The sequence below is a fragment of the Zalophus californianus genome, chromosome 16 (assembly GCF_009762305.2).
Source record: "Zalophus californianus isolate mZalCal1 chromosome 16, mZalCal1.pri.v2, whole genome shotgun sequence".
NCBI lineage: Eukaryota > Metazoa > Chordata > Mammalia > Carnivora > Otariidae > Zalophus > Zalophus californianus.
Genome location: NC_045610.1, coordinates 20,192,141 through 20,204,691, shown reverse-complemented (window position 1 = coordinate 20,204,691; position 12,551 = coordinate 20,192,141). Strand labels below are relative to the sequence as shown.

The following is a 12,551-nucleotide window of genomic DNA, read 5'->3' as shown; positions in this document are numbered from 1 at the left end:
AATCCCAAGTTCTCTCTTTTATTTGGTTTACATGACTTCACGAACAGCAGGAAAGTTATCCCATCCCACACTTTCACACATCGTATTTCAAACCACAGTTTAGTGAGAATTCACCAGCAGTAAATTTCTAAATGAAATGGTAAGGCATACCTCCACACAGGTTTCTATTTCTGTGTACTGGTTCATAATGGGAAGGATGGTCTCCATACTACTGTATTCCACCAGATCAGATTTGTTCCCAACAAGTATCAAAGGCAGCCTGAAATAAACAGAATATATTGCAATAATAAGGAAGGCAAAAGACCTCAAATATCTATTTTAAAATATATAATAACCCATTCTAATTAGCTTTACTTAATCCCCCCAACATGAACCCTCTACTGTAGTCAGTTCCAGTCCCCTAGCAGCATGTTCATATTCAACAAATATTTACTGAGTACTTATTTTTAAAAACATTTTTTAAAGTTAATTTACTTTCTTTAGTAATCTCTACACCCGACCTGGGGCTTGAACTCACGACGCTGAGATTAAGAGTCGCATGCTCTTCTGACTGAGCCACCAGGAGCCCCTACTGAGTACTTCTTGTAAGCCAGGTACTGTTCTAAGCATTAAAGGATATACGACAGATAAGGTCCCTGCCCATTCTAATAGTGAAAATCAGAAAATGGACAATAAGCAAATAAACAATACACTTTCCAATTCCTAAGTGCAATGAAGAAAGTAAATAGGGAGATATGGGACAGAGTCATGAGAGGGGGCTAATTATACGGTAATCAGGGGAAAATCTCTCTGACAAGGTGGCATCTGAGCCAAGGAGCAAAGGATGAGTTGGAACGGGGCCTGTGAAGATCCAGAAAAGAGCTGTGCAGAAAGAAGGGAGAATGTGTACAAAGGGCTCAAACCGAAAAAAGGTGAATCCAAACAGAAATATGTCAAGAGTGGCCAGAGATTACTAAGCAAAGGGGAAGAGGGGCGTAAAGGGGCGGGAAAGAGGAGTAAAGGCCAGACACGTACGGGGCAGTGAGGAGTGTGCATTTTATTATAAGTGTAAAACAGGAAGCCGGTGAGGAATTAGGAGTAGGGGCACAATAAAATGAGTCATGTTGCCTTTTAGAGATACAGATTGAAATATTGACAGTATGATTTGTTCAAAATGATCCCAATGGGAGGGGTAGTAAATGAAACAAGACCGGTCATGAATTGGTAACTGCTGAAGCCGGTGACAGATACGGAGGGAATCATTCGACGATCCTCTCTACTTTTGTTATGTGTCTGATTTTTTTTTTCAGTAATAAAAAGCTTTTTAAAATTTGGTAGCCTGGATTAGGACAGTGAAGATGGAGAGAAAGTATTCAGATTTGAGATCTATTTTAGAAGCAGAACTAACAGGAACAACTGGTAGATTAGATATGGAGGTTGAGGGCAAGGCAGAAATTAAGAAAAATACATAGGTTTTTGGCTGGACAAATTGAGCAGATGTCCTGAGTCAGAAAAGATTGATTGGGGGGGGGGGGGCAGTGGGATGTAGGCAGGGATGTAAGGATTTTGTTTCAGATAAGTTAAATCTGACAGGCCTGTCAGAAATCTAAATGGGGATTATAAGAGAAAGCTAGACTAACAGGGAACTGTTATTTGTACATCTTGCAAGAGAGCTTGGAGAAAAAGCAAATCATCTTCCTGGAACTCCAGATAGCAAGAGAAATTCTTGCACAATTTACACCCCTAGTATGGTTATGCGTAAAGGGCCTGGTCCACTATATAACCCAAATATAGATTCCTAACAAAGCCAGGAGGGTCTCCAAAAATGTAGTGGTTTGCATTTAACTAAAGGTGTATACAAAATAATTTATGGAGCTTAAACAAATACACATGTCCAAGCCCTACTCCAAACCTACAGATTCTAAAACTCCAGGAGTGGGGCAAAGGCACCTATATTCTTTGAAAGTACCTCAGGTGACAGTGATGGGCACCCCTGATTAAGAACCACTGTGACAACAGTCCATGGAAGTCCTACGGAAAATATATGTGCAACAAATATAAACTTAAGGTATGAGGCTCAGGAAAGAAGTTACTAGGAAAGTGTAAGGTCCATATAATAAAGAAACAGACCCCCTTGGGACAAGTCAAGCACAAGAAAAGTAAGTATGATCATATGATTTGGAGAGGGGGGAAAAACAGCCACACCTGAGAAAGCTCAATTCGATCTTCAAATGTTATAAGCTACTTTCAGAGGATAACAAAAGGGCCACAAAACTAACCACAGAACTGTAGGAAGCTGTCACCGTGAAACTAATTTTTTTAAATTCAGGCGTCCAATCTGGTGCTTGATAGAGCCCAGAAAAACTGCCTTCTCTGAAGAGTCCCTTGTGGAAACAGCTCTCAAGTGTGCAGCAAGAAGAGCAAGTGTCAGGAGCATGTAGCTGTGGATGCCTTGAAGGCAGGCCTATCTGCTACGGCCCTCCGTGTTGATGGAAATGATCTGTATCTGAACTGTCCATTACTGTAACCACCAGCCACAAGTGGCTACCGGGCACCGGAAATGTGGCTATGTGTATCCAAGGAACTGAATTTTTAGTTTTATTTAATTTTACTTAATTTGAAGTTAAATTGCCACAACTGACTAGAGTCTACTACATTGGACAGTGTAGCTCTACGGGGTCACCGTCTCTTTTTTACCTTGTCAGGAAGTCACTTCAAAATTTAAAACTATGACAAAGAGGTGCCATCAGAGCTGCAAGACACAGCATATACAACGCCATCTCAGTCACAAAGTCTCCCTCCGTAAATACATGAGGCAGGCTCAATGACTACGTTCATCTGTTTAGAACCAAATCTTTACAGTTTCAAGGCACAAAAATGTCCAAAAGAGATCTAAAAAAATTAAACAAAGGACCACATGTGTACAATACACAGATATTAGTCTGATTTCCCTAAAGTTTAAAAATACCTCATAAATAACATGTTCCATTAAATAATACTGCCAAGAAAAATTTCTGGTTTCCATTTTGACTGAAAACTGAAAACACTTATACCCAGAACTATCATTCTGCTCAGAAAAATACAGAAGGTGTGTTCTCTTACTTCTTCCCATCACACACGTATCTTCCAAAGAATTTCGAAGGAATCTCCCTCTATGCATTCCTAAATAAAGATCTCTAGCCATCTTTAGAGAACTTATAAAGCAGTACAAGTGCATTATTTCACTGGATTCTCAAAATTCCCACATGCAGCCGAGACAGGCATTAGCCTCGTCTCCACTACGGACAAGGAAGGAAGGCTCAAGTGGATAAGCCCGATCTCAGGGGGCACTCGTTCCCCTCCCAGTCCCATGCTGTCACACACACCAGCCGTAAGCAATCAGGGACGAGGGGAAGCCTTTCCTCACCCAAGAGGCACCTCCACAGGGAAGGCACATACGATACAGATGGAGAGCGATTCTAAAGCAGAGACTTCTTGAGCAGTGGTTTGAGAAAGAGAAATAATGTAAGATCAATGATCAAAATATTTCATGTCAGAAGTTGTAAATCATTATAGTACCAGAACACTGTTTTCTGCTTTGCTCACAAATATATGTGCTGCCTCAAATAATTTTCCTTCCAAAACCAGTGTGTGTGTATAAACAGAGAAAGACCTCTAGGTAAAGCAAATGTGGCAAGTGTTAACTAGTGGATGTAAGTGAAGGGTTTACAGGTGTTCATTGTACTCTTTCTCGCAACTTTTCTCTAAGTTTGAAATTTTTCAATATACAAAGTTTCAGAGGAAAAAAAAATACCTGCTGTCTTTGTCTGTTCTTTCATTTATAAGAGGAATCCATCGACTTGTTACCTAAAAAGAAAATTAACAAGGGCTAAGCCACAATGAGGATCTTCTCTGAAAACTCTAAATTAAGGATCAATTTTAAAAGTGCTCCCGTTGAAATTTAACTAGATATAGTGAAAAAAGTCACACGTTCATACCTTATCAATAGAATGCTTATTGTTAACAGCATAAACTATGCAGATGACATTAGCCTACAAGAGAAAATTAAGAAATTAATGGTATTTTTAAACAATACAAATGTAAACGGTAGCATTTAATTGCCAGCTAGTTAACATATTTGTTAATATGTTAACCTATTCTTCCAAAGGAAGAATAAAATTTGAAACCTAAAAAAAAAACCCCACATTTAGCATGCCTTTAACAGGAAAAAGTTCCTAAGGACTTACTGCAAAAATACATACTCAAAGCCAGAAGTTAACAACAAAGACTTAAGACCTAAGACTCACAAAATCATCACCATGTTCCCACAAAAAACCCTACAGCTGTTTTTTTAACTCACCTGTGATATCTCTTGATGAAGCTGTTCATCACTCTGTTCTGCTTCTACAAATGACAAAGTCAAAAAATGTTCATTATTTTATACATTTTCATAAACACCAATGGCCAAGCTAACATCTACATGGCACGCATCCAACATCCCTCATCCCTCATGTCATTTATGTAGTGTAGTGCCAGATGAGGTGGCAAAGGCAAGGGCAAGCCAGGGAAAGGAAAAAGCTGGACTATGATAAGGAAGCTGGCTGGCACTGAAAGGCAAGTCTACCACAGGATAACTGCACGAAGAGCAGACGGCATTGTGTGATAAATCTAGTCCAGCATCTGATCCAGAGTTGAGAAGGGTCAGGCCAAAGAGATCAGAAACCCAAGCTAGAAGACTAGGTGCTGCAGTCAGAAGCCCAGACAAAGAGTCCATACACACAGGGTCAGAAGGCCAGGTGAGAATCTGGGCAATACAAGCTTAAGAGCTTGTATCTTAAGAGAGCAGGCCACAGAAGCAAAACCGAAGCATGATAGTGAAGAGTCCAGAATTTCCTTTCTAGCACATATCTCTGGCTGGAATGGGTCTCAAATGGTGGATGTGCATATAACCCCACAGTGCAGGAGTTATGCATGATCATAGGTATGATGAAAAAGCATACAAATGAATGGAGTGCCTGGGTGGCAGAGTCAGTTAAGCATCCAACTTTTGATTTCAGCTCAGGTCATGAGGTCATGATCTCAGGGTCAGGAGATCGAGCTCTAAGTCGGGCTCTGCACTCAGCGAGGAGTCTGCTTGAGATTCTCTCCCTCTCCTTCTGCCCCTCTGGCTTGTGCTCTCTCTCTCAAATAAATAAATAAATCTTTTTTTTTTTTTAAAGCATACAAATGAAGAGAAAAGCAATAACTGACATTAATTTAGATCACCTTGTATTAAATATTCTCCTGCTCCAAAATGCCTGTTATTTCTGACATGCAAACTAATACCATAAATGAGTACAATGGTATTTTAATTTATGCTAAATAACTGGCCATATTTTAAATATCTCTTCATATGTTGAGTAATCAATGGGTAATGGCTTCAATTCCAATGCTGAAAAAGAATAATTTTGTAAATGAAGCAGGTTATAAGGCTGAGTGCAGCAGAAAGCATCCAACCCCCTCAGCTTCTGGTATACTGCTGTTTGGCAGCTGGATGAGCAAGCTGTGTATGTCATTTTTAATGTTCCAGCAGTCCCATTAAAAAAGTCAAAAGGATGGGGTGCGTGGGTGGCTCAAGCGTCCGACTCTTGATTTCGGCTCAGGTCATGATCTCAGGGTTGTGGGATCAAGCCCCATGTCAGGTTCTGCACTGGGCATGGAGCCTGCTTAAGATTCTCTCCCCCTGCTTCTCTGTGCCCGTCTCCCCCCCACAAAAGTAAAGAGGAACAGGTAAAAGTACATTTTTATTTAACCCAAGATATCAGAAATATTAAAATTTCAACATGTACTCAACAAGAGAATTATTGAGATTTATATTCTTTTTCTCACACCAAGTCTTCTAATTCCACCTGTATTTTATACTTACAGCACATTTCAGCTTAGACTAGCCAGGTTTTAAGTGTTCAATAGTCATATGTATCGGACTGCACAGTCCTTAGTATTTCACCTTTAGACTATGTGGCATACCAGCTTAGGAAAACAAAGTATTACCAATGTAGTTATGCCATTCTTACAAACAGATTTTATTTTTTAGAGCAGTTTTAAATGCACCACAAAACTGAGTGGAAGGCACAGCGATTTCCCATATACTTCCTGCCCCCACATAGCTTCCCACATTATGAACACACCCCATCAGAGTGGTACATCTGTTACAACTGACTCCCAACATGGGGCTCGAACTCACAACCCCAAGATCAAGAGTCACACTCTACCAACTGAGCCAGCCAGGCACCCCTCCCCCCCCCTTTTTTTTTTAAAGAAGTCCCAGAACAGAGCAAAATAATTTAGTGATTAAAAAGTTAAGTCCTAAGGCACCTGGGTGGCTCAGTTGGTTAAGTGTCTGCCTTCAGCTCAGGTCATGATCCCAGGGTCCTGGGATCGAGTCCCACATCAGGCTCCCTGCTTAGCAGGAAGCCTGTTCCTCCCTCTCCTCCCCACTCATGTTCTCTGTCAATATCTCTGTCTCTCTCAAATAAATAAAATCTTAAAAGAATAAATAAATAAAAATAAAAAGTAAGTCCTAGGGGCGCCTGGGTGGTTCAGTCAGTTAAGCATCTGCCTTTGGCTCAGGTCATGATCCGAGAGTCCTGGGATCAAGCCCGACATTGGGCTCTCTGCTCAGCGGGGAGCCTGCTTCTCCCTCTGCCTGCCACTCTCTCTTTCTCTCTCCCTCTGTCAAATAAATAAATAAAATCTTTGAAAGAAAAAAAAGCAAGTACTAGTGGGTAGAAAAATTTTAAATTATTAAAAGCAATACAAATGTGCTTCTATTATCATATAATGTAAGCAAGCTGATGACTGTTTTAACTATTATTTGGGGGAGGGGACAAAGGCTGATGAATTAAAGAACAAATTTAGAACTCAACAAATTCTCAAATTCAGAATTCCTGAATGCCTGATAACAAAATTAATCGAGAACTTAACTCTGCAAACGTGTCAAGTCAAGGAGGATAATGATTTCTCTACTACTTGTCATTTACCATCACTCCTTCCTTTTCATTATTATGGAACCCAACTTAGTAAATCTGGGACAGAGAACTACAAGACGGAGGCTTTATATGGCATGTGGGGTGGGGGCTGGCAAGGAGATATAAATGAGACAAGAATAGTAAATGATTATTTATTGCCAGAGAAAAAGGAACACTTATCCTGGAACACTTTTTAAAGCTCAGGATGTACACCTTTTTTGAGGACTATTAAATTAACCCTGCAGCTTCACCCACAAGAGGATATTCATTACCTGAGTAATCTACGATGTGTGTTGGAACTCTCTCAGGGGTGACATCAGCTGGAATGGTAATTTCTTCTGCCCGGGGAGGAACCTTCATTTGCAAACAAATATAGAAAAGAAAAGGAAAAAAAAACCTTTGGATATTATCAATCAAACTTGTTAACAGATCATGTAAATTCATCTATATATTAGCCCCTTCCACCCATACCTATCCTTTCAAGATTTATTACACTTTTAAATGCTTATTTTTGTGCTTGAATCCACGACCCTGAGATAAGACCTGAACTGAGATCAAGAGTTGGATGCTCAACCGACTGAGTCATCCAGGTGCCCCAATAAACACTTCTTTTAAAAAAGCATGCACATTTCTACTTGTGTGAGCACAGAACATATTAAGGATACTTCAGATGTAACGCAGCCTAAAACAATACTTAAATTAATTCGGTGTTTCAAACATTTGATTTTTAAAATGCTGTTTCATTCCATTTTGTTGATGCTTAAGACATGCTACAAATGAGGAGCTATGTTAATCGAAAGCAATTCTCAAATAAAACAATAAATTATCAAAATTAATTTCTTCTAGAAGATACTGATTGGCTACATAAGCCTTGTATTTAATGATTCCAGTTTTTAGAAAGACTCTATGATTTTTTTTAAGCCAATTAAAAACCTCTTATCCATACTCAAGAGGACTGTGCTAAAATGACAATTCTAAACTCAGTTAAATGATCACAGAAAGTCTTTAGGTATTATACTCCAAGTGATCATATGATGATACTTTATTTCACAAATTAAGTAATCACTTATTTCAGTATCTTATTTAAGAGGGAAAAAAAGCAAAAGAAACTGAATGATTATGTGGCACTTGTAACTGCTGAAAACACTACCATATAATATACCAAATTCCTATCTGAACAATGAAATTATACACATATTCTTAACAAGAGTAAAGAAAGGGGGAATGCAAACTGGGGGGCTAATACACCAACTATGTGAAGAGAATAAATAATGTTCATCCCATTTGCATCAATCCCATTCCCCAAAACAAAATTCCAACTTTAAATAAGGCCTCAGCCAACAGTCCCTCATTCCGGAACACAAATATATTGCCAGTAATCATAAAACCACCTTACTTTTAGTGGTACTCTACTATTATTAAGCCTACCTCATTTGAGACACATAACAACCCTCTGAGGTAGGCAGAGGTGGTATAAATTAGTTTCATTTGTAAAATGATGCAATGGATAATATTAAAGGTTCTCAAATATGTGTGTCAGAATCCTAGGGGTTCTAATGCCTCAAAGACTGGGGAGTGTCAGATGGAAGGCAGGTGGGGAGCCAGCCAGATGTTTCAAGCCCTTACTTCAACTAAAGGAATACTCACCTGTTTTATATTTTGGGGTTATGAATAACATTTTATTTTTAGGAAAGGATTAACAGCTTAGATGATATCTAATATCCCTTTCAGCTCCCATTTTACAGATGAGACAACTAAGATGACTAATTGTCATCTCTGTAGATGACAAATGTCCTAGCCAAGATCGAAAGGAGGAAAAGCAAAGGACTTAGGTGAACTCAGATCTAGTTTGATTCTTGCTCCTGCACTACGTTTCAGGGATGTCTTGTGTAAACTAATATGCGCCCTTTTAAAGCCACAACTGTCAGAAAGAAAACACATGCCAAAAAAGTGCAGAATTTATTTCACTTTAACTCAATTTTGATAACCTTAAAAGATTTTAAATATAGACAAGACATAAAAATGTTTACCTCTTCTGGGAATTCTTCACTGACCAGAGACATAATCAGTGATGTCTTCCCAACTCTAGCTGTGAAAACAAACATCATTATTTTAATAATAAAGTGTTTAGGTTCTACATAAGCTCAAATACAGCAACCACACAGCAGAGTGTGTTATTCATTAGCCAAAATCAGAGGCATCCAAATCACCCAGTTTTAGTACAATGCTTAAAGTATATCTCTTTTTCTGCTTAGAAAAGTTACGCATGCCCATTGTTTAAAACAAAAAAATTACCAAAATATAATATAAAAGTAACAATCTTCCCCCAATCCCTCTTTACCAGTTTAGCATATGTAGCTTCCCAGATTTTTTCTTTACTTATATTATTATAATAATTCACCACACAGTTTACTAGCAGAATCACAGCATTCGTACTATTTTACAATCTTCCCTTATCATTTAAATTATGTACTTGGGCAGTATTCCATGTCCATACGTAAAAATTTCCTGGGACGGGTGAAGGGACAGTTATTATGTAATCTACACAGTTTTAATTGGGGATGATGAAAGAGTTTTAGAGAGAAAAAGTGCTGATGATTACACAACACTGTGAATGTATTTAATGCCCTTTAACTGTACTCTCAAAAATGGTTAAAATGTTAAATCATACGTCTTATATATTTTATCACAATTTTTAAAAATAGCAACAGGAAATCCATTTTATATTAATGTAAGAAGCCTCTTACATAATTCTTTGACAGTTGTATAAGAATCCATCATAAGACATGTCCTAATTTATTAATGCAGTCTCCTAACAATGAGCACTGTTCAAGTTTCCAGCTTTATAAACAATGCTGCAATGAATATTTCTACAAGATAAATTCCTAGAAGTGAACTCAAGTTAGCATGCATAATCGTCTTTATTTTTAATAAATATTTTTAAATCACCTCTAAAAGAGAATAATTTACATCCTCACCAATAGAAGATCAGTGTGTCTGCTTTGGACATCCTTATATTCTTTCTTTTTTAAGGTATCACATGGAAGAGCTTAGGAAGAACAAAAGTAACTTTCCTGTTATATTTCCTAACCTATCAAGATTTTTAATGCACAAACTTAAAAATCTTCATTTTCATTTGTAAATTTCATTTCTATTCCCATCACTTTCTGATCATATACAGTCAACTGCATCAACTAAATCCTTTTGTGATTCTAGAGGAAAACAATCCACCTTCCTATTAATCTCTGCCATAATAGCAAATTGGTTTCCAAAGGTAAAGCCTAAACAGGAAAGAACTGGAAAATTTTTAAGTGAAGTCACATTCTTTTTTTTAAATGACTAAAAGAAAGGGTGACTAAAAACACAAGTTTCCGGAAAAATAATGAATGGCTGGAAAAAAGAGTACTGGTAAAACAACTTAGAGGGTGTGCTGCAAACAAGTTGCATGTCACTAGTGGAGGCTCAGAGTAGATGGTCTGACAGGTTATCTTCTAGCTCCAATTTCTGAGGATCTTTTCAGTTTACTTGTGTGAGAAGGCTTGGGCCTTTTTCAAGTAGCTGACTATAAGATAACACTTCTCTGAGTTCCAACCATGTCAGTGAATCCAGAGCCCATCATCACAGAACTGCTAGAATCCAGTTATCAATGTCAGCTTATCCAGCCCCCCCGCAAAAATTTTCAGATGAAATACCTGGGACCCAGAAACAGCAATTTCTCAAGGTCTCACTAAAAAATGAGTTGCAGACTTAAGAGAATAACCCATCTTCTGATGGCTAAGCCAGTGTTCTATCTTCTTCCTATGACATACTTTAAAAAAACACTAAGATGTGGGGCGCCTGGGTGGCTCAGTCTGTTAGGTGTCAGCCTTTGGCTCAGGTCATGATCCCAGGGTCCTGGGATCGATCTCGAATTGGGCTCCCTGTTTAGCGGGGAGCCTACTTCTTCTCCCTCTCCCTCTGCCTGCTGCTCCCTCTGCTTGTGCTGTCTCTCCCTCTCTCTCTCACTCACCCTCTCTCTCAAATAAATAAAATCTTATAAAAAGTAAAATAAAAAAATATTAAGACAATAATACAGAGAAGGAATGATAGTCCCTAAAGTCAGCAAGCAGTACATACACAAATACTATATAAATTAATTAAAATATTCACTGATTCACTGGTGACCAATCCAGCAGCTCTAGTTCCACTTTTTTTTAAACTTATTTGAGAAAGTATCAGACTTACAGAAACATTGCAAAAATAGTACAAAGGAGTCATATCTATTCTTTAACCAAATCCCTCAAATGTTAACATTATAGCACACTTGCATTATCATTCCTTTCCTCTCCCTCCCCCTACTCTCTGTATTTTTAAACCATTTAAGAGTAAGTTGTAGACATGATGGCCCTTTATGTAACCCTAAGCACCTTAGTATGATTTCCTAAAAACAAGATCATTCTCTTCCATAACCACGGTGTACCATCAAGATCAGGACATTAACACTAACACAGTGCTATTATCTACTCTGTCAACCTTATTTCACCATTCATCCCATTACCATCTTTTATAGAAAAGAAAAATCTTTTTCTTCCCCCAGGATCAAATGTTGCATTTGGTGGTCATGTCTCCCTAGTCTTTAGTCTGGAAGAGTTCCTCAATCCTTTTTTATCTTTCATGGCCTCAGCATTGAAAAAAACAAAAACAAAAACAAGTTATTTAATTTGTAGACTATCCCTCAATTTGGTTTGTATGCTGTTATCTCGTGATTAATTTCAGGTTTTGCATTCTGGGCAGGAATGCTGCAGAAATGATACTGTATCCCGAACAGGGCATCACAGAAGGGAGATGATGTTAATTTGTCACATTACTGGTGATGTTAACTACCATCACTTGGAGGAGGTGGTGTCTGCAGGTGATTATCATTTCCTTTGTAACTGATAAGTATCTTGTGAGAAGATACATTGAGACTATACAAACATTCTGTTTCTCATCAAACTTTTACCTATTGGTTTTAGCAGCCATTCATGATTCTTGTGTTGTGTTGCTATACTGGTTGCTACATGGTGATGTTTCTATTTCTAGCAATCCTTCTCCACTACTCTGTATTCTACTTTAAGGAAAAACTCCCTTCTGATTCATATCAGCATGGTCTCATGGATTCCTACAATATTCTACATGTTATAATCCACTACCGTCATTATTTGGAGGTTCAGATTGTTCCATTTTACTTTGAAAAATGACATTATGCAGGTATAAATCAGATTATATGACATTTTACAAATAAATACGTATTCACACTGGAAAAAAAAACAGAAGGATCTACACACCAACAGCAGTCATCTCTGAAGTAAATGTAATTATAACTTTGTTTTTGTACTTTTGCATATTTTCCCAATTTTCTATAACAAATATAAACAATTTTTGCTACTAGAAAATGTTAACAAGTACTACTTTATTTTTTTTTAAGATTTATTTATTTATTTGACAGACAGAGAGAGCACAAGTAGGCAGAACGGCAGGCAGAGGCAGAGGGAGAAGCAGGCTCTCCGCTGAGCAGGGAGCCCGACACGGGGCTCGATCCCAAGATCCTGGGATCATAACCTGAGC

The 12,551-nt window shown here is 38.1% G+C and overlaps 1 protein-coding gene across 7 annotated transcripts in view; it reads right to left on the bottom strand.

Annotated features, from left to right (window-relative positions):
- RHOT1 (ras homolog family member T1) overlaps positions 1-12,551 on the bottom strand; it is a 60,289-nt gene that overhangs the window by 33,808 nt on the left and 13,930 nt on the right. For all 7 annotated transcript variants that reach the window (XM_027625643.1, XM_027625647.1, XM_027625649.1 and 4 more), the window contains 6 exons: positions 8,996-9,054; positions 7,238-7,319; positions 4,319-4,362; positions 3,957-4,010; positions 3,773-3,825; positions 151-259 (listed from right to left, as the gene is read on the bottom strand). In XM_027625643.1, coding sequence (XP_027481444.1) covers positions 151-259; positions 3,773-3,825; positions 3,957-4,010; positions 4,319-4,362; positions 7,238-7,319; positions 8,996-9,054 — 401 coding nt within the window. The remainder of the gene's footprint in view (positions 1-150; positions 260-3,772; positions 3,826-3,956; positions 4,011-4,318; positions 4,363-7,237; positions 7,320-8,995; positions 9,055-12,551) is intronic.